We start from the raw sequence: 26,173 nt of genomic DNA, 5'->3' as shown, positions 1-26,173 counted from the left end.
TTATTAAACTTTATAAATCAATAAAAATCAATAATATTAAATTTATAACATTTTATGCTTTTTTCAACGTAACATTTTTGGGTTAGGGATTTGTGCCAGTTTTATAATCTAAAATCATAAAATGTTCCCCAGGGGAGAACGGGTAATTCAGCTACATAAAAATGAATGTTTGTTTATGTTTCCTTTGTACTTTCCTAAACTACTCATCATGTTCGATGGTTTGTATCAGATGGACTCCAAAACCACAGTACCTATTTTAATAAAATTTAGCACAGAGATAAATTAGACCTTGGAGAAGGACATAGTCTACCTTTTGTTGCAAAAAAAAAGTAAAGGGAAGCATCAGTAGACCTGATAAAGCTCAAACGAGCATTTTTTATCTAGTTGTTGCTATAACAACTGAAAGCGTTTAACCAACTTCCAAGAGCGTCTATCTTCTCCTCTAAAAACGACTTTCACCTCTTCTTTTTGATTTCTGTACATATATATAGGTATAAATATGTACAACAAGAAAAAAAAATGGTTCAACTAAAAATACATAATTATCACAAAAAGCGATTTACTAAAATATTAAAAATCAGTTTTCATTATTATTATTAAATCAATATTAATACAAAACGCATTTTTTTGAAATTATATTTAAATCTTATTATTATTATTATTATTATTATTTTATAAAATAAAGAATATAGTTTTTTGTTTTGAACTTCGATGCAATCATTCATCATTATTAATTGTACTTAAATATATTCAAACAAATAGTCATTTAAAAATATAATGTTCTAATGTTCAATAATATCTACGCATAGTTTGAATTATGTAAAATTATCTTTATTAACCACTTTTTAAAGGAGTAAAATAACACAGACTGTCTCAGAGTTTAACAATTTTTTTGGACGATTGTAAATTTCACCAGTACTATTTTTCTACATGAAAAAAAAATGAAAATTCCACAAATACTTTTTTTTTTACCTGAAAAAAAAAAATTTTAATTCCACTGGTATGTTTTCTTGATCATTATAAAAATTATTAAAATTATTAAAATTAACATTATAACATAATATTATTTATTTATTACGTTTATTTATTATGTGTATTATGATTATATTGACATTAACAAATAAATATATTAAAAATAATTTTTTTTCGTACACAAAGGGATTAACTATAAAATCATATTTGTTTAAAATAAATATAAGTGACTATCGAATATTTAAATTTTTAAATACTTATGAACTCATTATATTATTCTGTCTAATATTTCACCGTAAAACTTTATCGTTATTTTATAAATTTTTATTTTTTTTTTTTTTTTTTGTAGGTATAATTCTTAATAATATGTGTTATAACAGTCAGTTGAACTAAATTATTTTTAACATTACATAAATATTATAATAAGAAACATGTAGGTATGTTTTCTCACGTTATTATATTAGTTTCCCACATGCCATAATTATATCTTGCTATATATTTTAAGCATATTTTATTACTTTTTAGTGGACGTTTTTCTCAAACTAAATTTAAAATTATTCATTCGTATCACGTTGATAAATAAGGTTAACCAACTATAAATCCTCAATAATGTACAAAAATAATATGTTTCATAATTTTTAGAAGTTATTATACTTTATCTAATCAGCTTTTATAATGTCTTATGTTCTCAATTATTGAAGAATAATTAATTTGGACTATTAGTCATTAGATCATTTTTAAAAATTAAATAACAAAATTAACATAAAGTATCATTATTCAATAATTAATACTAATTCTTAACTATTTAAAACTATAATCATCAATCATTTTAATTGTTGTTTATAGATCAACATGTTCTATAACTATATCTATGCTTATTACTGAGTTATTACGAACCATGTTATGTACACACATTTCAATAAATGGGTTACAGACAAGACCATAGAAGTGTTGCTCATTCTATACAATTCTATGTTGTATTATTTTCCTCCAAATAATGTTTGCTTATTTTCGGGTAATAAAAAGGTAAATACTAATGGAATACATGTTATCGTACTAAAATAATACATAAAATCGTATTGCTAAAAATACAAGTATTAATATTAATATCGTACTTTAATATTAATCACTAGAGCTCTGAAGTTATTACACCAAAAAGCATTACAATTTATTGCATTATTGCAGTAAAATTTAACCAAAATTACACTAATAATTGCATTATTGTTGTAAAAATACCCAAAGTTGCACTTAAAAAGTGCATTAACTTTTTTATTTATCAAAATAACTATTAAAAAAAAAAATTGTACGAATTTTTTTTTGTTATGCCTATCATATTAAAAATATGAAATATTTTACAAAATATTTCAAAATTAATATTCATATTTATATTTATATAATATATTATTTATATTTATATAATATATTATTTATATATATAAATATTTATTTATATTTATATTAATACTGGAATAGTGATTTTCGTCTAGTCCTCCAGGAACCTACAAACAAAATTATCAATATTTAAAAATATTTTATTTGAACAATTATAGTGCACAAGGGTGTATTTGAGAGGGGGCGAAGGGAACATTCGCCCCCCATGTCTCGTATTTTTTTTGAATATAATAAATTGATTTATTTAAAAAATGTAATGTATAAATAATTAAGAATATAAATTATCATTATAGTATGATAACACATTCAATAATATAATATGTCAATTAGATCACTGGTATCAATTTTTGTTTAGCTTCTAATATCATAACATTTTTGGTTGTGGAACGAATTGTGGTATTATCTTCAACGAATATTGCTACAGTTATAGACATTTACAACCATAACCGAGGTATTTTTTCAGATAATATAAAGTAATTTAAAGTAAGTAACACTTTTTTTACCACATATTTACTAGTTAGTCATTTTTGGGTGCATTTATGTATCAGTGACGTAGCTAGGATTTTCTGAAGGGGGGTGTTAATTATAATTATTAAATATTATATATAATACATAATGTCTGTACTAGAGATATAATGTATAATCGAATTCGGATAGCTTTACCATAAATTATTCGAATATTTGACTATTCGAATATCAGTATTCGATGCCACGATACCTATTATTATTAAACGTTTTGTGTAACACGAAAACGTAAACGAATAATTTTCGTCATGTATTGTCGCAATAGCGATAATGTTAACCTGTATATATGTAATTAGTATTGTGCATTATTTTATATTTCATATTATATTATCGATTTACCTATATTCCTATAATAATGTAATACAGTGGTTCCCAACCCATGGGCCGCGGCTCACAAGTGAGCCGCGAGCAGGTGGTACTGGGCCGTGAACCATATTTTATTAACATTACTTACATATATTTTTAAAATATTAAATATCAGCAAGTGAAGAAGATTCGTTGATTGAACTCTAAAGTGATAAGACTCTAAACTCGTTTTTTAAAACTACACCATTATTACCATTATACTTAAATATTCGGCGAGACTCCAGCAATTTCTAAAATTTTACTTAGAAATTTGTTGGGCTATATTTCGACAACTTGTGTGTCTTTGTGAACGAGCTTTTTCTACTTTTTAAAAAATAAATGTAGGAATAAATTGAATTTTGAGTGATTTAAGGCTAAAACTTTTCATTTTTAATCCAAATATTGATTCTCTCATTGGGAACAATCCAAAATTACATTAAATTGTTTAACTCTTGAATAATCTACTTCAATGAAGTTCTATTTTTTGATAAACAATTGTTTTTTAATAAATAAATTGTAATAACTGACGTATGTGCATATTATACATATATAACTATTGGTGGGCCTCAAACATTTTCTACGAAATTGGTGGTCCGCACTACTAAAAAGGTTGGTAACCGCTGATGTAATATATGATACGACTCAAGAGGGGTGTTATATCTACCAAACACCCTCCTTGTATATGCCACTGTTATGTATATTGTATATTTTTTGTATTTATTAGAGCTATATAAGTCTTTAATAATTTTACTTGTATAATTTTTTTTGTATAACATAATATCTGGTAGTACATTTATCTATTATGTATATGAATTCTTGGAGTCACCTAGCATTAAACATTAGCAAAAGTTAATTTATTACTAATTTGCAATAAGTTTCATTCTTTAAAATCGTAATAAATGCTTAAAATTTCTTAATATTAAGTTTAACCGAACATAAATCACGTAAATTATCTACTAGTATTCATGTAAGGACACAAAAGAAGCCGTTTTTAAGATAATATCTAGAAAAGGGCGGATAAAAATGTTCATTGGCCATACATTGGCTATATATAGTTCGAGTAATTCGTATTACGATAGCGGAGTACACCCATGTGTTTAACAACTAACTAATAAACCTGTATACGATTTATATTTTAAAGAATATAGTTTTACCTGCTGCGTGCGCAGCACAGTTGTAGCTTGGCGTATTAAAATGTAAGACAGCAAGACACTATACGACGACGATACCTTACGATAGCTGTATAACAATTTAAATGTAAATAATAATGTGCGTACGGACGCATTTCAACTTTCATGCATTGGAATAATAATAATATTATTTCTCGACCCGAGCTGAGTACACGCTCGCGTCTAATTTACATAGTAATTTTACCATCTAACAGGTATTTCATACGCACGCACGCACGCACATATACAAACACATATACATATTATAAGAACATGCACGTATACACACACACACACACACACACACAAACACACACACACACACACACACACCAGGGGCGTATACAAGGGGGAGGGGTCAGATCCCCCCTTAGGTCTTTTTAAAATTGTATAAAATAGTGTTCTTAATGTAAGGAAATTATAAGGAAACAAAAAAATATTGCAAGGATTTATTGTAAATTATTATTTTGACATATTCAATATATATATATATATATCTTTTATTATTTATTATTGAAATGTGCAGGTACTTAGGTTTAGAAATTTTCCTTTCAAAATAATTTTTTTGCAACTGATCCTCCTCCCACACAAAGTTATGTATACGCTCACACACACATGCATGTACACACACAAATACAAAAACCCGGACGCGCGCCACGCGGCGACACCGACGGTCGAACGCCATCGCCACCGCCGCGACCTATTGGACCGGTTCGCCTGGCAACGTTTCGTTAGGCACCTGTTGAGCGTGCCAGTCGCGCCGTTTTATTTCATTGTTGTAGTTTTGTTTTGTTGTGTTGTTTTTTTCTTTTCGTTTTCATATCGCTGCGGTTGTTAACGTTATTCAGTTCTGATAACAGCAGCTGCGCGCATAGATTGTAGTGAGAACGTCATTCGCTAATGGCTCGTAAGATAATGACGCGAACGTAACATAATATAGTTTGCCAATTGTATCGCCGGCCGAGAGTCTCCCGTCCTCGCGAACCGTTCCCCCGTAACCCGTGCAAGCACGATCGGGCATGCTCGCGACTAACGCCATCCGACGGTCTTGAGCCTCAAGCCAAACCGCGGTGTCCTTTGGTCGTCGGTTTAGTTTTCGAAAAACTATGATGCAGGCGGACAAGTATGAATCTTGATGCCGAAAGCTCGGTGAGTTCCGACATGACTTTTACTGGCCATCTCTTTGGCATGGTGAACCTAGTCTGTTTTTTTTTAACGTTATTGAGGTGGTACCATGCAACCATAAGTGGGCCACCCTCTTTTTTAATTTATTCAATTGGGTCATGTGATGATTTGGCAGGAACCAATTTTTAGATGAGAAAGCTCTGCTGAATCGAAAGTACCCTTCAGCCGAGAAAGATCTTACCTTAAATTAATGTTGAATTCATAAATAATGGCTTATTCTATTTTTTTTTTCAAACTCTTTATGTTTTATTGTCAATCAAATTTCTTCGACTCATCCGTAATATGGATAATATTTCTTACTGCTCATTCTCTTTGAGTCATACAAGAAACTTAACAATTTTCATTTTTCTTCTTATCGGTGTAATTGATATTTACATTCTAATACTGTTCACTGTTATATTATATAAAGTTTATTAGATAGATAAATATTCTTGTTATACTATTTTTGCTTTGATAAAACACTTAAAATTAACTATGAATGAATACTTATATTTCTAGCAGCCAACATGGAAGTTATGGGGTGAAGAGAGAGATGAAGGTGCAGTCTATACAATTTATTTAAAAAAAGTGCGCTATCAAAATCCAACAAAAACATTATTATTGGTACATTTTATTTTTGACATACATTTTTCAAATATTTGTTCTTAATGCTTGTATAATGTGATGTTTTATTTTATTACAGGAATCTGACGATGAACGATCTCATTTGGAATGGGAAACAGTTAGAGTTAAATTCATCAAAGCTGGAACTATTGAAAAATTAGTTAATAGCTTAGCATCAGATGATGGCGAGTTGGAATCTACATTTGTGAATATATTCCTGGCCACATATAGAACTTTTGCATCTCCCCATCATGTTCTGTCATTATTAATTGAAAGGTAATTAATACTTATATAATAATTATCTTTACAGTTAAAACGTGATTATATTTTTATACTTATTATTCCAAAAATACATCTGATGAAAATTATTATATAACACAAATATATTCATATTTTATCTAGTTAGTAATTATTATTTTTAATTAATACTCATTTTTAACTGACTTCTTGTAACTTATATATTCTTATTTTATAATATTATAGATATGAATACTTAGTTAACAATAAAGAAGACTTATCAGAGTCAATGATCGATTCACATAAAAAGTAAGCTAATTATTTTATTTTTTCTATTTGATTTTATTTTATTTACATAAACTACTTTGACATACTTTACACACTTTGACTATTACTTGACATTATATTTAATGTCAAAACTAACTCTAGGCCTTAACTCTTTAAATTTTCTGGTGTAATTTAATATTTGAAATTTAAATTGATAATATTCTAATGATATTATTTTTAAACTAGAAATTTTAATATGAATTTATCAATAAAATGTTACCAAATTATATTTTATGATAAAATAAAGTAACCACTTACAAGCCTTTTATAATTATAAAGTTGCAACTACATTTTTTATTTTTAGGACTGTTGTATCTGCATTGCATGTTTGGCTGGACTCATATCCTGAAGATTTTCGTGATCCACCTTTACACACTTGTTTACGATGTTTACATTCCTTCACTTTTACATATTTGCCCAAAACTGAACTTCACATTAAAGCAACCTATAGACTTGATAGATTTCTTAAGGAATGTAGACAATTAGGTTGGTAAAATGACCAATACATTTATTAGTATTAAATTAATATCAAAATATATTTTCAGATACTACTACCTATATAAGTGATGATTACGACGTAGTTATTACCAATTCTCCACATTCTCTTTACAATTTTCCCAACATAGCAGAAAGACATTTTGCTGAGCAGTTGACTCGAATGGACCGTGTATGTAATTATATTCTATTATCCTATTCACTTTTAATTTTTTTCCAAATTATTATATTTTTTTTAGGATGTACTAAAAGGAATGGTTGCTCATCAATGCCTCGGTGCAGTTTGGTCCAAGAATAAAAGAGCAGGATCTGCACCCACAGTTCTTGCTACAATTGATCAATTTAATGCTGTATCACTTAGAGTGATAAGTACTGTGTTATTAGCAATAAATTCTGACAGACCGCATGTTATTGAAACTTGGATTGATATTGCTCAAGTAAATGAGTAAATGTATAATAGCTTATAATTAAATTATCAATCTACATTTATTTTATTTTTATAGGAATTAAGAGTGCTAAAAAATTTTTCTTCATTAAAAGCAATCATATCTGGTCTACAATCTAATTCGGTATTTAGATTAAAAAAAACTTGGCATGCAGTTCCCAGAGACAAGGTATTGTTTGAGTATAATATTTCTAATAACAAAAATAATATAGAAATAACTATATAAAATAATTAATTTGAGCTATAGGTGGAATTATTTCAAGAACTTGCACGAATATTTAGTGAAGAAAATAACCAGTGGGCGCAACGTAAATTGTTAATTAGAGAAGGTACAGCCAAATTTGCAGATACATTTGGACACAATGATAGGCATTTGCAAAAAATAATTCAAAAACAGCAAAGTACAATGAGTGTGAGTTATAATTATAATCTAATAATATTCATAAATTAAAAATAAAGCTACTCAAATTAATTTAGAAGTTAAACATTGGAACTATTCCATACCTGGGAACATTTTTAACTGATTTGACTATGATTGATGCTGCTACTCCTGATGTTCTACCTGATGGTCTAATTAATTTTGATAAAAAACGAAAAGAGTTTGAAGTATTAGCTCAAGTGTGTATTATATTTGTTCTTAACATATTACAATATTTTTCATTATGATTTTGTTTTTAGATCAAACTTCTTCAAGGCGCAGCTAATTCATACAGTATACCTGAAGATACAGTATTTGATCAATGGTTTCATTCCATCTTAGTTTTAGATGATAGAGAAGGGTTCAAAATATCTTGTCAGATTGAACCCCCAGATAATATACCATCATCGTGTGCTAACTCAATAATAGGAATTGGAAAAAAACAAAAGTATATTACATTTTTGTTTATACATTTCGAAATTTTAAATTAGAACTTTTATAATAATTCTTGATTTACATTTTTAGTTATGAACACAAAAAAAATGATTCAATTTCCAGTAATTGTAGTAGTAAAAGTTACTATGGTTTATCGGATGATGGACTACATTCACCAAATAACTCTTTAGATAAACAGGTAGGTTAACATTTTAAATATTATTTTGAGTTATTTTTCTATAGCTCGTTTAATAATTTTAATTCATATCTCATTGATTGCATAATAAACTTATATTTTGATCATATTATTTTATCCTACAATAATCAATTTCTAAATTGATATTTCAAGTACAAAGTATCAAATTTTTTTTAACAAGTTGACTGGCAAGCCATTTGGAGTGAAAATGTTCCAGATGCTTTGAGAGTTAAATTTAATACTTATATATATCTCTGTCTGTTTTTTTTTCTTTAATTCAATTATTTATTTATTTATTTTATTTTTTTATGCCATGACAGGCATTAATTTAAGTACAATATTTGTTTGTAAAATTAATTATAACAAAAACAGTTGAATAATAGTACCAATGAGAAAGAAAAAACTATAATATAATAATATTATATTATAGTTTTTTCTTTTACATATTATGTGAAATAAATATCTGATAAAAAAAATATGGAAGACTAGGCCGAGTTGAGACTGCATAATATGTAATAAAATGAGAGTTAAAATCAACTCTCGTACATTAAAAACCAATAAATAAATGAAAATTAAATATAACTCTTTTAGCGTAAGATTTGAATGATAGTTAAATATAATGCTCAAGCCAGTCAACTTGTTAAATGACTTATAGGTTTAAAAGTATCATATATGTTTCAGGATTCATTATTGGACTTGTCATCTTCTTCCAGCAGCTATTCGTTACAATCATTTGACATGTCATTAAATGGAAGTAATAATACTAACCTCTTGCTTAAAAATAATGTTAATAATTCAACATTCAACACTTCATCTGATTTTTATATTATTCGAATTACTGTTGATGCTGATAACGTTGAGACTGATGGTATGTTTATTTAATTATTTTTAATCTGTATATAAAACAATTATTTTATGAATTAATTGAAAAATCTTTAAAATAATTTTATGTTATAAAAATCATTAAATATTTGATTGAAAATATTATTACATTATTACTATTATTTATTATTATTAAAACAAAAAATGTCTAACAAAAAACTATTATGATTAAAACTTATTATAAATAATGTGATAATAGTAAACATAATACAAAATACTTCTGGGTTAATACAATTTTTTTTGACAAAAAATATTTAATTTACTAGTATTAAAAAATTTCTTGAATGTTTTTCAATTTAATGTATATTTAAATTTGCATTTTAACTACATTATCGAATTATGTTCAATATTTTAGGAATAGTATTATACAAAAGTATTATGTTAAGTAACAATGAACGAACACCACAAGTTATAAGAAACGCGATGTTAAAATTTTGCATTGATGATGATCCAGAAAACTATACTTTATCTCAAGTCTTACCTGATAAAGGTTTGTTATTTAATTATTTTAGTTCATCATTATAAAGAAATCATTTTATCATTCAGTAAATAATTATTCTTTATAATCAGTGTTTTAGTTAGATATATTGTGTAATTATTCTTAGCTAATTAATCTTATTTTTTATTTCAGAAATGGTTTTACCGATGACAGCCAATGTTTATTATGCAGTTAATACAGAATATGATTTAAACTTTTTACTACGTAAAAAAACATGGAAAAACAACACAATTGTAAAAAAATAATTATTTTAACTTAAATCTGATCAGTGATATCAAGTTGAACACTAACTGTCATTAAACGAACTGCATTTATGTAAAAAAAAAAAAAAAAAAAAAAAAATAGTAAATTGAAAATATTTTTGTTTTGAATCAATCTGCTATGGGTTTATTTTAATTTGATACATTATTTAATGTTTATTATAATGCAAAATTTAAAATCGATATAATAATGTATTTACTATAATTATAAGAGCTCCCTAATTCACGTGTACACGTTTTTAAGTATTCACGTGAAATTAAAGTTAAATTTCTATGATCCGTTACTTAGAACTTCTATTTATCATTTTATTCACGTGAGCCCAAGAATTTATAGGGTCACCGACTACCTGCTCTCTGTCATATACTCAAATAAATATATTATTTGATTGATTTACGTACATCGGTAATCGCGAGAATCGATTTGTACTATTAAAATTCATTAAAGAAATTAGCTTTTTTTAAAAAAAAGAGAAAGCAAATTAAATAAAAATATAAATAAATTTAAATTACGTATAATAAACTAAACAGAGGAAAATAAATACATGATCATTAGTATTTATTAAATTAATATTAGATAAATGTCTTTGAAGTCGGATGCCCTCAGTTGTTCAACAATAATAATTGAACTATAACTGAGACAGTACATTAAGAATTCGTCATAAAAAAGTATATCATGGATATAGGTTAGAATAATCAGTAATACTAAGTATAACTGTTAAAGTACGCTCAGTAAATAATGATAGTAATAATAAATGTTTTATACGTGGCATTAATAATTTAATATTAATTGATACATATAGAACTACGTGAAACAAATATAAACAAATAGATAATGTATAAATAAATAATAGATTAACAAAATAATTAACAAAAAAGAGATCTTACTGATAATTTATAATTTAATAATGGGCTTGCATCTATGTGATGCTCATGTAAACTTAAAAACATATTTAGTGCAACAATTTTCGATTTCAGTTTAAAAATGACTGCATGTTTCCATTTTTAGTCTGTATTTAATACTTGTTGATGATTTTATATAACTTGTAATGTTCAGTCAAATTTGTCCTGTCAGTTTCAAGTTTGAACATTAGTGTGTGTATAAATACTATTTACTTAATGTCTGTTCACATGTCCACGTGATTAAGCTTTTTTAAATTTGCGGACAAAAATGAGACATCTAATAATATATATATATAAGATCTATTTCTTAAATTTATTTTATAAAGTTCAGTGGTGATAATAGTTAAGAAAATAATTACAATAAAATAGTATATAATGAATACTATGGCTCAACTTCGATATTGACGATTTCTTCTATTTTGTGAATTACAAAATATTAAATTAATTGAAAAGTATTAAAGCCACTTCAAACTGATTGAATATTTCAAAAATAATATGAAATAGTTTTTCTATGGAGTGAATCAGGCATGGGTAATTTAATCTATAAAAGTGCTACTTAATGAACTTTTATAATTATTAATAAGTATATATACAATTAAAATAATAGTAAGTAGAAAATTATGCCACTGTATTTCTACTAATATAAAGTCGTTTTATTTTAATAAATATGAATAATCAAAAATATTATTTCCAAGTTAATTAATGATAAATTTATATAGCTGAAATTAGCGCTTCCTAGTTATTTAGTTTCCACAATAATTTAATATTTTCGATTATTTACAATATGTTATTTAATTATTTAACATGCATTAAAAAGTATCACACAGAAATAATAGAATATATATCAATCATCATAAATGTGTACATTACAATTTAATTTCAATTACTTGTAATTGGGATATTCAATATTCATAGTTCAAGGTAAGCCATATTTTAAGATATAAAACGAGATTCAGATTTCTACACCAATCATCACATTGTAGAAATGGCTCATGGCGATTTTGTTAGTATTTAAAAGAGCATTATGAAATATTACTACAACTTGATTATCATTTCATTAGATTCACTTTTAAAAATTAGTAAAACTTAGTAGTAGTATAAAAATATGAAAATTTAAAAAATCAATTTTCTGATTTATGCACTAAAACGAGTCTATCAAATATACAGTTATATAATATTTTTATTTACAATAGTATACGAGTACACATATTATAAGTCATCAAAACGATTTAAGAAAGCCCATTCTACTATGCTTGCTTCATTTCTGAATGCATTTCAAACAATAAACTGACTACACATATAATTTAAAAATAATTGGAGAAGCTGTATTCAAACTCATCATAGAACTTATTTTCAGTCTAAATGAAATACTCATACTTGATAATTTAAAATAATGTAATATTGGTTAGTATGACAAAAATGTTGTCATAATCAAAAATCAAAACTTTGCATTACTAACAAATAAACAAAACTTGTAAAACTAGAACTCCACACATTTAATATTGAGTTCTAGGTTTATATTTGGAAACCTAGATTTAATATATAACTAACCAATTATGATAAGTATTCATTAAGAATTCCTCATAAGAAACATGTTTCATCCATGAATAATATGCTTACACATAGTAATTTTACACAATTTATGGATTTTAGATCCATGCAGTCTTAATAATAAAATAGTCCAATAATCATGAAGTACAATATGTAAATTTTTTTAAAATATTAGATATATTTTTAAAATATTAGATGCTTGTACAAAAATATGTCAAGTAATAGGTCATAAAGTAAATCATAAAAATACTGCAAACAATCAGAATTTTAAATTTTATGGAATGAAACGAAATGAAATATTACAGATTAAGAATAAAAAAAGATCATTAATTACTATATGTAATATATATATTAAGTTAAATAAAAAAAAAAAAAAAAAAAAAAAAATGAAGAAAAAAAAAAATAAAACTTTATGTTTTAAAAATGAAGTTATTAAATACTATTACAAAATTACAAGTAGTACAGTAATTCATCCAAACCAGTATTAGGAGGATTACGGAGAGTTTGACCAGTAAGAAAAGCAAGTTTGTGTGCCAGCTGGCAAGGAGCAGGAACGCGTACAGTACCCTGAAAAGTTGAAATAATGGCAATTTATACTTAGGCAATACTAATATTTACACTCCTTTTAAGAAAAATACTTACAGACCAATTGTAGTACATATGTGTCAATTTGTACGTAAGTCGTTGCATAATATCAGGTGGGAGTTTAAGGGTATCTTCAATAACATGATAATGGGTTGGTGTAACAGTACCTTGTCTAACATGTTGGGATACTAAATAGAAATCGTATCTGAAAAAAATAAATTACAATTAAAGATTGCATTATATTAGATGTTTAATAAATATATATAAATAAATAGAACATCTATTCAAAACGTTTTTCACAGAACTGAAAACTGACAAATAATTTTATTTTTATTTCCAGTTGAAATATTTTCCTAAATTCTTAAGTTCAAAAGATCACATCTTATGCAGCTTCATTGTGTCAGTATTACAAACGTACACCATGCTAAAAATAGTTTTGAGCAGCAAGGATTAACCTAACTCAGGGGCTACGGTCAACTAAATTTTAATTACTTCCTCAAATACATAACAAATATGTCTATGTTTAACTTAACAAACTATATAATATTTATAAGTGGGCCAATCCTAGAACTAAAACCCATACTTGGTATCGGAAACATTAATATCAGTTTACTTTCAAAACCGATATTTGAACAGATATCGCAAAAAACAATATTAGTATCAGTTTATGGTTTTTGCTAAGTTAATTTTTTTTTTATGTATTATATTAAAAATCAACTTAGTTTTAACTTGTGATTATTATATCGGGTATTGGTAAAAATTAGTATTGGCCCATCGTTAATAATATTGTATTAAGTATAAAATGAAACAAGAAGTTAGAACTATTATAAAACAGTATTAAAAAACTATTGTTTGAGTGGTTTTTAAACTATAGAATATAAAGTGACAATACTCTAATGCTTCAATTATCAAAAATACTTATGGAAAGACTATCTAACAGTTCAAACAGTTGATAGAGCCAATCACTAAACACAAGGAAGAAAAATTGTTTTATTTTAATTTGCAACAGTACTTTTGTAACCCAGCAAAATTTGTTTATTAGCACTCACTTGGTTGGATCTGTAACAACACTATCAATAACAGTTCCAGGTTGAGGATTTTGAGGACTTTGTTTGCAATTAGCAAAAAATCTGGTACTTATACGTTTTGTAACAATAACAAATGCCAAGGGAACAGAAGTGGGACCATAAAATTGTTCACAAGCAGTCTGAAAAATGAAAAATACATTAACTTACTTAGTCAAGTTAAAATTAAAATTTTTCAAAAAATTACCTTCAATAATTTTACTTCAGTCTTATGAACATGAGATATTTGCCCTTCTCCTACTCCATCTCTATAAATAACAATAGAAGTCGGATATGATCCATTTTTACTTCTGTATTTTGTTAAAGCCTCTGAAATTTATAAGATCCATATTACTTGTTAATATTATAAACTATCTCCAACTTCAGCGGGGTTAGTTTTCAATTATTTGTAATGATTGTTTTTACTATAACTAAGTACTAATAGGAACACAATAATATTTTAATTTAACTATCTTTTGCTAACAAATAGATTTGATGGGCATATTATCATTATGCCGGAAAATATTAGGTTTTCGACCCCATATGAAAAATTAAATTGGAGCAGCTTTTTGTAGCTCTCAAGTGTTTTTCGGAAAACATTTTTTTCAGCGAAATATGCAAAACCACGTTGACAGTGCTGACAAAGTGTTTACAGATTTACATGGTTATATTCTGTTAACACACTACCTTTTTTCTTAATGTTAGTTACCATAGATGACTCAATCAGAACTGAAGGGTCTGGTACAAGAATCAGCAATCTTTTTAATTTTAGAAATTGTTCAGTAGAAATAAATAACGAAATAAATATATTTATAATTGAGGTATAAATATAATATATACATAATTGAATTCTCCGTATGAAGAGCTATCTAAATGTATATATAAATTCACATTTTACATTATTTAAGTACATTAATTAAATAATAAAAAATAAACATGGAGATACCTGATTATTGCACCAAATTAATTTTTTTTTTCGTTTTTTGACCTAATATCAATTTAAGTTGACAATATAATTATAAATATTAAAAAGTTGCAAAATTTTAATACTATGTATTATAATTATGTTTTACAAAACTGTAAATAGTAATACAACATATTCTTATATATAATAATAAATTCACTAAAAAAAATGTAGAGAGCTGGTTATTGCACTGAATCTTATGATTTAAAAAAATGAAAAAAAAGTATTACTGTCTGGTCTACCCTTAATTTTGACCTTTATTAACATACAAATAATAAATATTATAAATAATATAAATAATATTATGCTATCATCTCGCGCACTATTATACAGTGTTGCCCATGTCTTAGTGCAATAACCGGATATCTCCGGAGATAGCCGGTTGTTGCACCGTAACTGTATACCAGACATCTCCATTTGTATGATATTAGGCTATCTAACGGACATAGCCGATTATTGCACCGAAATGTAGACAAAATTCTTCGTTATCAGATAATGTAAAAACATGCATTTTCAAAAAACATTGGAGATAGCTGGTTCTTGCACCGGACCCTTCAATTCTCTCCGATTCATCGAGTATATTTCTTATCTTCATTTGATTGGCCAACTGAGTTCTCATACTACATACGATTGCATTATGCCTTTTGAGTACTCAGATTGTGGAGAAAAGATTTTTTTGGAACATTAAATAAAAAAATCGTAACTCGAAAATTAGACAATTTCAAAACATAATTAGGACGAAATCAAATACATGGAGTCACATCGAGTATAATATAAATAAAATCGTGAGGTAGTTTAGTTAAAGTTAGTTAAAGTAGTTTAGAATTTTTTTTACAATTTTTGAGGCTTTGAAAAGCTCTTATGTCGCTAATTTAAATTACGAAAAACATTCACCTTAGGTGCTGATCTAAATTATGCAGCCTCTTTGGGAATTACATTCCACTGATAGACATTCTCTGGTTACTTTTTTGCCCTATATATTGTTACGGACATACATAGGTATAGGTCCTTACGACTTTTACTACATAAGAGGGACCACATAAATCGTAATAATAGAGATCGGGAAATGATTATAAATATAATAATCGCAACAATAGAAAGGAACTATTAATTTAATTAGAGGGTAACACAAGCACATATTATATTGTAGGCTATATTCCCAAGTGTGACATTAAAAATGACTATTACAAAAAGACATCAGTATGATATATTATGAAGATGTAGGTCCCTACTAATTATATGGTAGAGAAGACAATTAGTATATAATAATTAAAAACCATTATAGAAAGGCATCAGTATGATAAATGCAAAATGCGAGATTTACGAGGACAACTGTTACATAGAGGTAATCTTGGGTTGGAGCGCACGAAACACAAGTAATATCAATCTAAATGCCAAGGTGAATCGCATACGAGTGATTTAGCATTCACTAGGTCCGGGTCAACTATGAGAAGCGGGGTATATAAGGGAGTCCTGAATAGACCAATATTCAGATGTGTTTAAGACGTGTTTTAGCGAGCACCTCCATGCCAGATCGTTTGTCAATTTAATTAATTATTTGTACTTGGAGAATTTTCAAACAGTTTAACTTAGTTTGAGTATTTTTATTTGGAATATTCCTAAATCACCACCATCTTTACGATTGAACGGCCACACGCAACAATATTCCTGATAATTGTGCTTTTTTTTTTTTAATCTTTGAAAAAGGGCTCATGTAATTGGTGTAAAAGCATTCCCAAACAAAAACATTTCATATCACGGTCAATGTACATTTTTTAGAACTCGACCTAAGTTATATCTATATTTAACGGGAGCTCCTTGAATTAGGGGTTTCCATTCTCTTGATTTATTATCCCTTGGTACCTCAACATTCATGATGATTCCATTTCCTTTTGTTTTATTATAAATAGGTAGCCTATGTCCTTATCTCCAAGGTCTATTCTATCCTTGTACCAAATTTTATCAAAATCAGTGAAGTAGTTTTGGAGCCCATTTTACACAAATCAAACACCGTCATATATTAATTATATTATAGGAATGTAACTGTTAGTCAATTATTCGACTTATTCAGTACTTTCTACAGATGTATTTAAATAAAAAAACTTGGACAAATAATCATAAATACAACAAAAAATTGAAAAAATACAGTTCAATTTGTTAAGCCATTCTCAAGTTAGGTATTTCCCTTACATTTTCAAATATTTCAAATAGATAAATCGAAAAACTCAAATTGAAAATTAACAAATATGGCAGAAAATATTTTTCATACATCATGAAAAATTATATATATATATATATATATATATATACGAGTATTTACAATTATCTTGTAAGTGTAATTAGTGTAATTTTTAATAAACAATAAATGAAGATTTACATTAATGTAGTGTTCAAACGTAAGAGCTAATTCTAATTATTACAATTTAATAAAAAATATGTCATAATTTTAACAACTTAGTAAGATACACTTACTAGCTATTCCAGATGCAAAGTGATTAGACAATTCTTCACCACTTTCATGTGGTTCAACACAACTAAAATAACTAGTGTGCGCATCATTCATAGTAGCTACCAATGCCCCATAAGACACATTCTTACGTTGACTATCATGGCAAACATCAAATCCAACAATCATCATACCCTTCAAATTTAATTAGTCAGCAATAAGTTAGATGAATATTAAAAAAACAAAGCATTACTTTTTTAGGAATGGGAACTAGCCATGGAGCACCTCCAATTTTACAGTTCAGTTGTATGGCAATTTTTGTACAAACCGATAAGTTGTTCTTTTGTACATTCTTCAACAACACTACTTGTGATGGCACTAAAATCATCATTATTTATATATACTTGGACAATGATAAAATAAATAACAAATATAAAAAAAAAAAAAAAAAAACTTAAAATTTTTACCAGCTCTATCAATGCACAACTTCCTTTTAATTAAACTGTAAATATCACCACGTGCAGAAGGAATAACACATAAAATCAAATTGGGATTTTTTGAATTAATTACGTCCTCAATGGTATTTACAAATGAAAATCCTCGACCATCTTTCATTGTGGATCTAGAAATATTTAAATTACATCAAATAAAAAAATAAATTAATAAAACAACTCATTATTCTCACATAATTGGTTGTGGTAGTGAAAATGACATTCCTTGAGCAGCCTTGTGTAGACTTTGAGCAAATGCTTGTACATCCCTTACATTATCCTGAGGGGTTACAATAACCCAACTTTTCATACTAGCACAAGTATACATTGGCAAAGCTCGTAAATGTTTTGTCCAGTCTGCTTCAATACCAGCGTCATATGCTTTAGAGTTACTTCTAAGTTGTTCAATTGGTAAAACACGCCCAGGGACATCAACGAGTTTATTACTTAATGTCAAATTCCACCTTTTTAATTCAGCCATGGACTAAGATTTAAAAATATATATATAATAAATTATTATGATTAAGAATTTTTTCATTCAATTTATTTGTTGAGAACATAACCTATAAGTCTAGTAAAAGCAATTGATTGGTAAATTAAGATTAATACAATTTTAGAAAATTATTTACCTCTGATGATTTAAGTAGACGATTAGCAAAATCTGTCAGTCTTTTAATTCTTTGATCAGGATTTACACGCGTGTGTATTGCCATATCTTTCATAAGTGTAAAATTGTTTCTAGAACGAAGAATTTAAAACATATATAAGAATTTTTTTTTTACAATCATTATTGATATATGCAACAAAAAAAAAAATATTGCTCGATAATTAATGTCAAATTTAAACATAAATACCTCATTGCGTCAGTAATACCAGTCATCACACATAATTCTGGAACCAGATACACTAGTGTTTCATCTCCAAATCGTCTAGAAGACTTTTTATTCTTAGATATTAACATAGGCTGTTTGTTAACACGAATCGTAACACCCCATTTCTAACAATGTTAATACTTAATTAATATATCACATAAAATACTAAATACTGTTTTATAAATTAAAACGGTTCATACCTCTTTATAGTACTGTATATATGTCATTTTTGTACCATCTTTTTTTGAAAATTCAGAACTTGGAGTAGATGCATCATCAACATCATCAATTCGATAGGTTTCATTATTATAAAGTGTCATAATAGTTGTACCAACTACACCACTTTTAAATATGTCCTACAAATCAAAAAAAAAATTTTAATATAAATATTTTCTAACTTTAAAATAAAATGTATAAATTGACTATATTCAAACTACAACATTAATTTAAGTTGCTAAACATTTTTTTTTTTTTTTTTTAGTAAAATTTCAATTTGGGGTCAGTCACCTTTATCCTAAACCTTTAGATTTTCTACCTTTTACATACACACCAACTGCCCTCAATCATTTCCAACCTTTTTATTTATTATTATTTTTTTTTTTTTTGTCTAGATATTTTCCCTTCGAAGTTTATTATCATAACCACTTTTACTCCTTTAATGTTTCCTCTTGCTTATCACATGCCTAAACCATCTCTAATTTTCAATTTCTTTTCTTTAAGGGCTAACCGCCACTCATCCAATAATATTAATGTCTTCCAGATTTACTACTCTACTAAAACATAAATCAGCAAACATCATATACCATGCATGGTATCTCTTTCATTATTTCATTTATTACCAGAGAACAAATAAAAGCTTAGAGCAGACTCCTGATATACACCAAATCGTACATTAAAATCTGCCACTCCATAACCTACCCTTGACAATAGTCCTATAGCCTATATATATCCTGAAATAAGTTTAAATATTTTTTTGGGACCACCTTTCACATTAATTCCCACTTAAAACTCTGTCAATCTATCTGTCTCTGTTGCACACATTTTCTTTACACATGCATACACAATCACAAATAAACATATATATATATATATATATATATACACGTTTACAATTATATACTTGTGAATAGATTCAAAATTACAAAATTTGTTTCCAAGATTGGGTTGATAAAATAATTAAAATAATAACAAGTGTAAACAATGAAATAAGCAAAATAAAAAAAAACAATAAGTTTCCATATTAAAGATAAATTCATTTACATTCCAGTTTGATCCAGATCTATTTCTATTATCATTATAGCATTGATTTAAAAAATCTAGTACGGTCTCTTGACGCATAACTTTGGTGGATATTTCAGCACATAGCAAAATACTATTTTCATACTTTCCGATGGATGTTTCATAACCCGGCCAAAGTTGAAGTTTATGTTGTGGAATATTAATCTAAAATAAAAATTGTTAAGGTTAGAATAATTTTGTATTTTAACACAAATAACATCAATACCTTAGCATTTGCATCATAGAAATTTCTACCAATTAATTTAAGATCAAGATGTCTCAAACAATTTCGTAGTAGTAAATTAAAAACTTGTATATTGGCATAATCTCCAGTTTCAATAACAGAAGTAAATTTAACAGTTAGTACAACCTTCAAATCATCAGAACGACGTATGGAAACCAAATCAAAAGTCTAAAAAACATTATAAATTATTTAATCATTAAAATTTATAACAATATGCATTAAATAATTGCATATTTATTTAATGTACAAACATAAAGTACATAGAAGCTTACTTCTGGATCAAATCTAGTGCCTGAAAATAACATAGTTCCATCAAATAAATATCCACCAAGCCGTTCTCGATGTTGAGCTAAGAGTCCTCTTTTAGTTCCAATTCTATCTTCTTCAGGATTAAAATCAACTCTGTACTGATATAAACACCAATTTGTATACGATGTAATAGGAAAATAATTGGACAGCAATTGAACAGGTTGACCAGAGATTCCTTAAAGGTTTAAAATAAAAAGAAATACTAATTGAAAATTGGAAATAAAAATAATGAACAAAATGGAATTTTCGTTTTTATGATTTGAAATCATTAGGACTATTTAACAATTTGTTTTAGGAAATTATAAAATAAATAATTTAATTAAAAAAAAAAAAAAAAACTAACTAGTTAAAATAACTTCTAAAGAAACACTAATAATAATTTTAACAGTTAGGATAAAATTAATTTAATATTTTACATTTAATATAGTCTTACATAATTATTTAAGACTCAAACATGTTCAAATGTTATAAACTCTTTTACATATCAATACCTTTTTTTGAAACTATTTCTATGATATATACTCATACTAATGTACTTAAAACATTAAATATTAATAAAACAAAACAATTATTCTAATCCACAAATTAATTATCTTTAAAATATTACTAGCCTAATCTTGCCAATAACTCAGTACTAAACTTAAAGAATTAAAATAAATTAAATATATTTCTTTGACACCCTGTGTCCAATACCTTGGTTCATTTATTCTCAAACTAAAGCTCATAGAAAAACATTAGCCAATAACTTTTTAATAACTTGACCCAAAACTATATAGATAAAACAGCAAAAATGATCAATTTTCCTTAAATTTATATTTTTAATTTAAATGTTAGTACATAAGTCATTAATTAATATAAATACCTATTTAATAATAGTAATTTAAATTATGCTTTACTAATTGCAATTAATATTTTATTTTAAATATATGATTCTTACCTTGTTTTCCAGTAGCACCCATAGAAGATAATGGTCTAGGTGACCTAAAATGATCAGTATCAATTTGTCTTCTACCACGAACAGCTCCACGACCAATTGGTACAAGTCCATCTCCTATAAACAATTTTAATAAAATAAAATATGGTAATGTGTTATCATCTTAAGTACTGGTACTAACCAAATATAATTTATATTATTTAATGATAATAAAATAGAAGAAAGCACTCTTCAGACAGCATCAGCATTTTTAATTAAAATAATTAACATATATATTAAAAGGTAACTGTACCTGTAGCTGTCAAACTTTGAAGTCCTTCTGTAACTTGTTCAATCTAAAAATAAACATAATATGAATCAAGTTAAATTAATAATATTAAAATAAATTCTCAAATGATTTCTTACAGGTGGGTCGATTTTAGAAGCTGAAACTACACCACTACTTGGTCTGGGACCTGATGATGGTCTAGGAGCTCGTTGAAGCAACATGCCACTAGGTCGAGGTGGCATTGGACGAGGTGGCCGATTCATACCTGGCTGCGTAGGTTGTTGAATAGGTTGGGCACTTATTTGGGTTGGTCGAGGTTGAGTGAATTGAGGCCGTGGTGGAATAGAACCTTGTTGATTAGATCCTACATTTGGCAATTGAGGACGTCCACGAGCTTTTCCTCTCATAGGTCTTATAGGATTAGGATCCATTATAAAATATTACTATAATAAAATTAAAATAACAATTATTTTGTCAACATTTTTGAACAATAAATCTGAAAATAATTTTAACAGATATCATAATTTCAGAATCCACAATAAATAAAAACTATTGAATAGTTAAATTTGTTTGTATGAACAACTGGATACTTCTTCAACTTTAAGAGTTTTGCCAACATATTAAAATCAGTGAAAAATTATAAACATGAACACGTTCTATTTTCCATGTCATTCCATAAATGTAAATTGGTAAATTTATAGAACAAATAATTGGAAAAAAATAATTCCATTATTATCTTCATTATGTCTTTCTGAGGATGAATATATTTGAAGTGTAAGGTGTTGACGACTGTATGACATTATCATTATATTATAATTAGTCAATTGGCATATGACCGCCAACGGTTTTATGAAATAGCATGTGATATTTTAATTGTAATTTTACTCTAAGTATGATCTCATGTCCTAAGAGACTTTAAGTAAATGACGATATGGTACTTCAATTATTAGAATAAAGTATTACTACATTCTGCGAACCATAATATGCTTTATATTATAAATCGTATAATGTATAAATTGTATCAATATGCATCACACAAAACTAAGGATTTTCATTATATTTTATATATTTTATTCAAAAAAACATTCTCCAGTTTCTAGCTAGTACTCTGTAAAACCCGACTTATGTGTTATATTAATATGTTAAAAATTATATGAGGTTATTGGTGTGTGCATAGGGAATGTATAGAAAATCGAGACAAGTGGAGGTTTAGGACAAAGGTGGCCAATCTCCAAATAGTTGGGAGAAAGGTAAAGGCAAAGGTGAATGATTTCTTAAGTGTTGTTTGATACAAAAATAAGTTAAATTTCAAACCTGTTTAGTCTTTATGGCAAGATATATTCATCCTGGAAAACTACAGTAACATATTTCTTTTTTCAATTCTACTATTAAACATGGAATTCATAAAAACTTAATAATTCTAGTTGTAGAACTTCAAGAAAAACAAGTATGTTTATAGAAATAAAAATAAAACAAAATCTTTATTTGACATACTTAACTTATCAAATATGAAAGAAATAATCTTATGGGGAAAAAAAATATAACTGAAAAAAATTAAAATTTAACAATACTATATAAACTAATAACAGCTTTACTCAAAATAACAGTCTAATATACAATTCAATTAGTTTAAAAAAATTAATGTTAAATTGGCTACTCAAATTTTTAAACACTTGAAAGGATCTATTATTCAAATATGTGAGAATCTATAGTTGAATAAAAGATTTGCCAAGTCGCATTAATATTTGACATGTCGCAAAATATATTTTAAATAAATTTCATCGATAATATTAGAAATTGTAATCATAGGCATGCAGACTTTTTCCGCAGGAGGAGCCCCTTAAAAAAAGTGAACCAAAGATTCTTGTACTTAAGACTACTAGAATAATTAAATATTTAAAATTGTATAAATTACTTATTTAATTCAATATGCAAATATAAAAATAAATACTACTTAAAATTACACAATCTAAGAAATCCTTATTTACATATTATTATACTATTTACAACTCCATCCTTCTGTCCATGGGAGTAAGGTTTTTTAATGTATCAATTACATCTTCAATTAATATATTATATGCAAGTTCTGATTAGTCCGATAAATAACTAATAACTTTAAAAGATTTATTCACAGATATCAATTCAATACTAGAAGATTAAAACTAGCTTTACTTTATTCATGTAAAATGTAAAAATGTTCGCTATCTTATATAGCAGTGGTGGCCAAACTTTTTTTTCCTCGGGCCATAAAAAACAACTTTTTTTTATCGCGGGCCATAAAAAAATGCATTCTAAATTTTTTTTTTACGTAAATGCAAAATATTAGTTATACAAATAAGTGCTGTAATATAGAAGACTTTCGCGGGCCAGATATTAAATGATGGCGGGCCGGAGTTGGCCCGCGGGCCGTAGTTTGGCCACCATTGTTATATAGTATTATTATACATTTATTAAAGAAAAATCCAGTCCGCAGTTAACCTGTAAAAATAATTTAACCACATTGATTTCTCAGTATAAAAAACGGTCTAACTCGGGGGACAAAAGTTTTAAAAATTTCAAGAAGGAAAATTAAAAAATGACTTAAGACATTTACAAACGATGACCATATTTCAAAATCATAATGATGAAAACAATTATTTAACAAAACCGGATCATGAAAATTGATTCCAGTAAAACACGTGGAATGGACCGAAAGATATTTCCTTAAATGCTTTCACAAAAATGGCAATAATATAACCCCGCGAATCGTCGATAGTGAAACACTCACATAAAAAATAAGATATTTTACAAAACTTTACCTGTGTGCTTCACTAACGCTAATAGTGTGAATTAAACGCTGACGGCGTTGATAAAGTGAACGCCGCAACGAACAACGGAAAACAAATGAGACGTGGTTGTAATACGGATTAACGATCAGCGCAGGCACGGAAAATGACAGAAAGCGCGTGCGCACAAAGTATTTGCACCGGTGTCCGTGTTTCTCTTTACTCCTACCCAAAAACTACCAATCAAAATGGACAGCAGCGCCAAGGCAGCGGCATCACGTCAAAAATTCGAAATTTATCTTCCTTGATAACAAGTAAACGATGATGACTTACACGATGTTGAGAGATAAAAGTACCCATCTATATTGTATTCGGTGATTTTATCATTTTGTTGTATAAAGTACATATAGTTTATATATAGTACATAAAGTACGAATTAGTGCCGGGCAATTCTTGGAAATGACTCGATATTTTGAAACAATTCAAATCTGAATGAAAATAACAATCCAAAAAAGATAGATTCACTTTATATGCGGTTTTTCTTAATGGCATTATTTGCAGTTTTGCCTGTGCTCTATGTAAAAATTAGATGAAAATATAAAATGTGTATTAATTTTTAATTTGTATTACGTAATCAGTTCAACAAATAACATTGAATCGATTCGCATAAAATATCGTATCAATAATTCGGTTCACAAAAATGATTCGATCTTTTAAAAGTCGGATCGTCATGATCTATTCAAAAATAATCGAGACATCGCATGAAAAATTCAATTTCCCATCACTAAGTACAAATCCGGCTTCCATTTTCGTAACGATTATTACTTTGATTAAGTAAATTATTGCCAAACATATTTTATCAAAATCTTAACAACAATTTTCATTTCCATCACTCGTCGTATTTTCAATATATTTAACTCGTCGGTCGAGTTCATGTTGTACAGGTTTACTGATTCTTATGTGAACGTAATATACGATACCGCCCGGACCTCTTATTGTACGCATTAAAGTCAAACCGTGAAAAATCATCTTTTATCAAAATATTAACATGTTTATGTTGTCAACTAAAATTAAATACGCAGTCGATTTCCAACGGCGTTTGCTATTATTTACTCGA

At 27.2% G+C, this 26,173-nt stretch overlaps 2 protein-coding genes across 4 annotated transcripts; one reads left to right on the top strand and one right to left on the bottom strand.

Moving 5' to 3' along the window:
• The first annotated feature begins 4,988 nt into the window (after nt 1-4,988).
• LOC112682453 (ral guanine nucleotide dissociation stimulator-like 1) lies at nt 4,989-10,467 on the top strand. 3 transcript variants are annotated; one of them, XM_025553072.1, is made up of 15 exons: nt 4,989-5,552; nt 6,090-6,191; nt 6,271-6,467; nt 6,675-6,737; nt 7,060-7,241; nt 7,301-7,422; nt 7,490-7,687; nt 7,754-7,864; nt 7,943-8,107; nt 8,173-8,313; nt 8,374-8,561; nt 8,639-8,747; nt 9,426-9,612; nt 9,982-10,116; nt 10,258-10,467. In XM_025553072.1, the coding sequence occupies exons 1-15, from the start codon at nt 5,529-5,531 to the stop codon at nt 10,368-10,370; spliced, it is 2,037 nt and encodes a 678-aa protein (XP_025408857.1). In that variant the 5' UTR covers nt 4,989-5,528; the 3' UTR covers nt 10,371-10,467. The 3 variants fall into 3 exon arrangements, with proteins under 3 accessions (XP_025408857.1, XP_025408851.1, XP_025408846.1); XM_025553066.1 differs by having other exon boundaries at nt 4,992-5,552; nt 6,087-6,191; nt 8,176-8,313; XM_025553061.1 differs by having other exon boundaries at nt 4,993-5,552; nt 6,087-6,191.
• A 2,756-nt stretch (nt 10,468-13,223) lies between these two features.
• Nucleotides 13,224-25,238, bottom strand: LOC112682295 (piwi-like protein Siwi). Its single transcript, XM_025552840.1, has 18 exons — nt 25,090-25,238; nt 22,429-22,734; nt 22,316-22,358; nt 22,027-22,140; nt 21,053-21,264; nt 20,763-20,948; nt 20,519-20,701; nt 19,459-19,614; nt 19,241-19,383; nt 19,016-19,124; nt 18,581-18,870; nt 18,363-18,517; nt 18,149-18,273; nt 17,922-18,090; nt 14,694-14,815; nt 14,471-14,628; nt 13,479-13,626; nt 13,224-13,403 (listed from the first exon to the last, which is right to left on the bottom strand). Exons 2-18 carry the CDS (start codon nt 22,720-22,722, stop codon nt 13,287-13,289), a joined length of 2,724 nt encoding a protein of 907 aa, XP_025408625.1. The 5' UTR covers nt 22,723-22,734; nt 25,090-25,238; the 3' UTR covers nt 13,224-13,286.
• Between the last annotated feature and the right edge of the window lie 935 nt (nt 25,239-26,173).

Source organism: Sipha flava, unplaced genomic scaffold, assembly GCF_003268045.1.
Source record: "Sipha flava isolate LNK unplaced genomic scaffold, YSA_version1 103_pilon_pilon, whole genome shotgun sequence".
In the NCBI taxonomy this organism is placed as follows: Eukaryota; Metazoa; Arthropoda; class Insecta; order Hemiptera; family Aphididae; genus Sipha; species Sipha flava.
The sequence above is the reverse complement of the archived record's forward strand: the minus strand, read 5'-3'. Positions and strand labels throughout refer to the sequence as shown.

What these genes read in the sequence shown, in the direction of transcription:
- LOC112682453 (XM_025553061.1), top strand. Translation starts at nt 5,529, where the DNA reads ATGAATCTTGATGCCGAAAGCTCG. An exon ending in ATAACTCTTTAGATAAACAG is followed by an intron (nt 8,748 to 9,425) that starts GTAGGTTAACAT and finishes TATATGTTTCAG; the next exon opens with GATTCATTATTGGACTTGTC. An exon ending in TGATAACGTTGAGACTGATG is followed by an intron (nt 9,613 to 9,981) that starts GTATGTTTATTT and finishes TCAATATTTTAG; the next exon opens with GAATAGTATTATACAAAAGT.
- LOC112682295 (XM_025552840.1), bottom strand. Translation starts at nt 22,722, where the DNA reads ATGGATCCTAATCCTATAAGACCTATGAGAGGAAAAGCTCGTGGACGT. An exon ending in GTCTACTTAAATCATCAGAG is followed by an intron (nt 18,871 to 19,015) that starts GTAAATAATTTT and finishes TTTAAATCTTAG; the next exon opens with TCCATGGCTGAATTAAAAAG. An exon ending in TAGTTCCCATTCCTAAAAAA is followed by an intron (nt 18,091 to 18,148) that starts GTAATGCTTTGT and finishes TTAAATTTGAAG; the next exon opens with GGTATGATGATTGTTGGATT.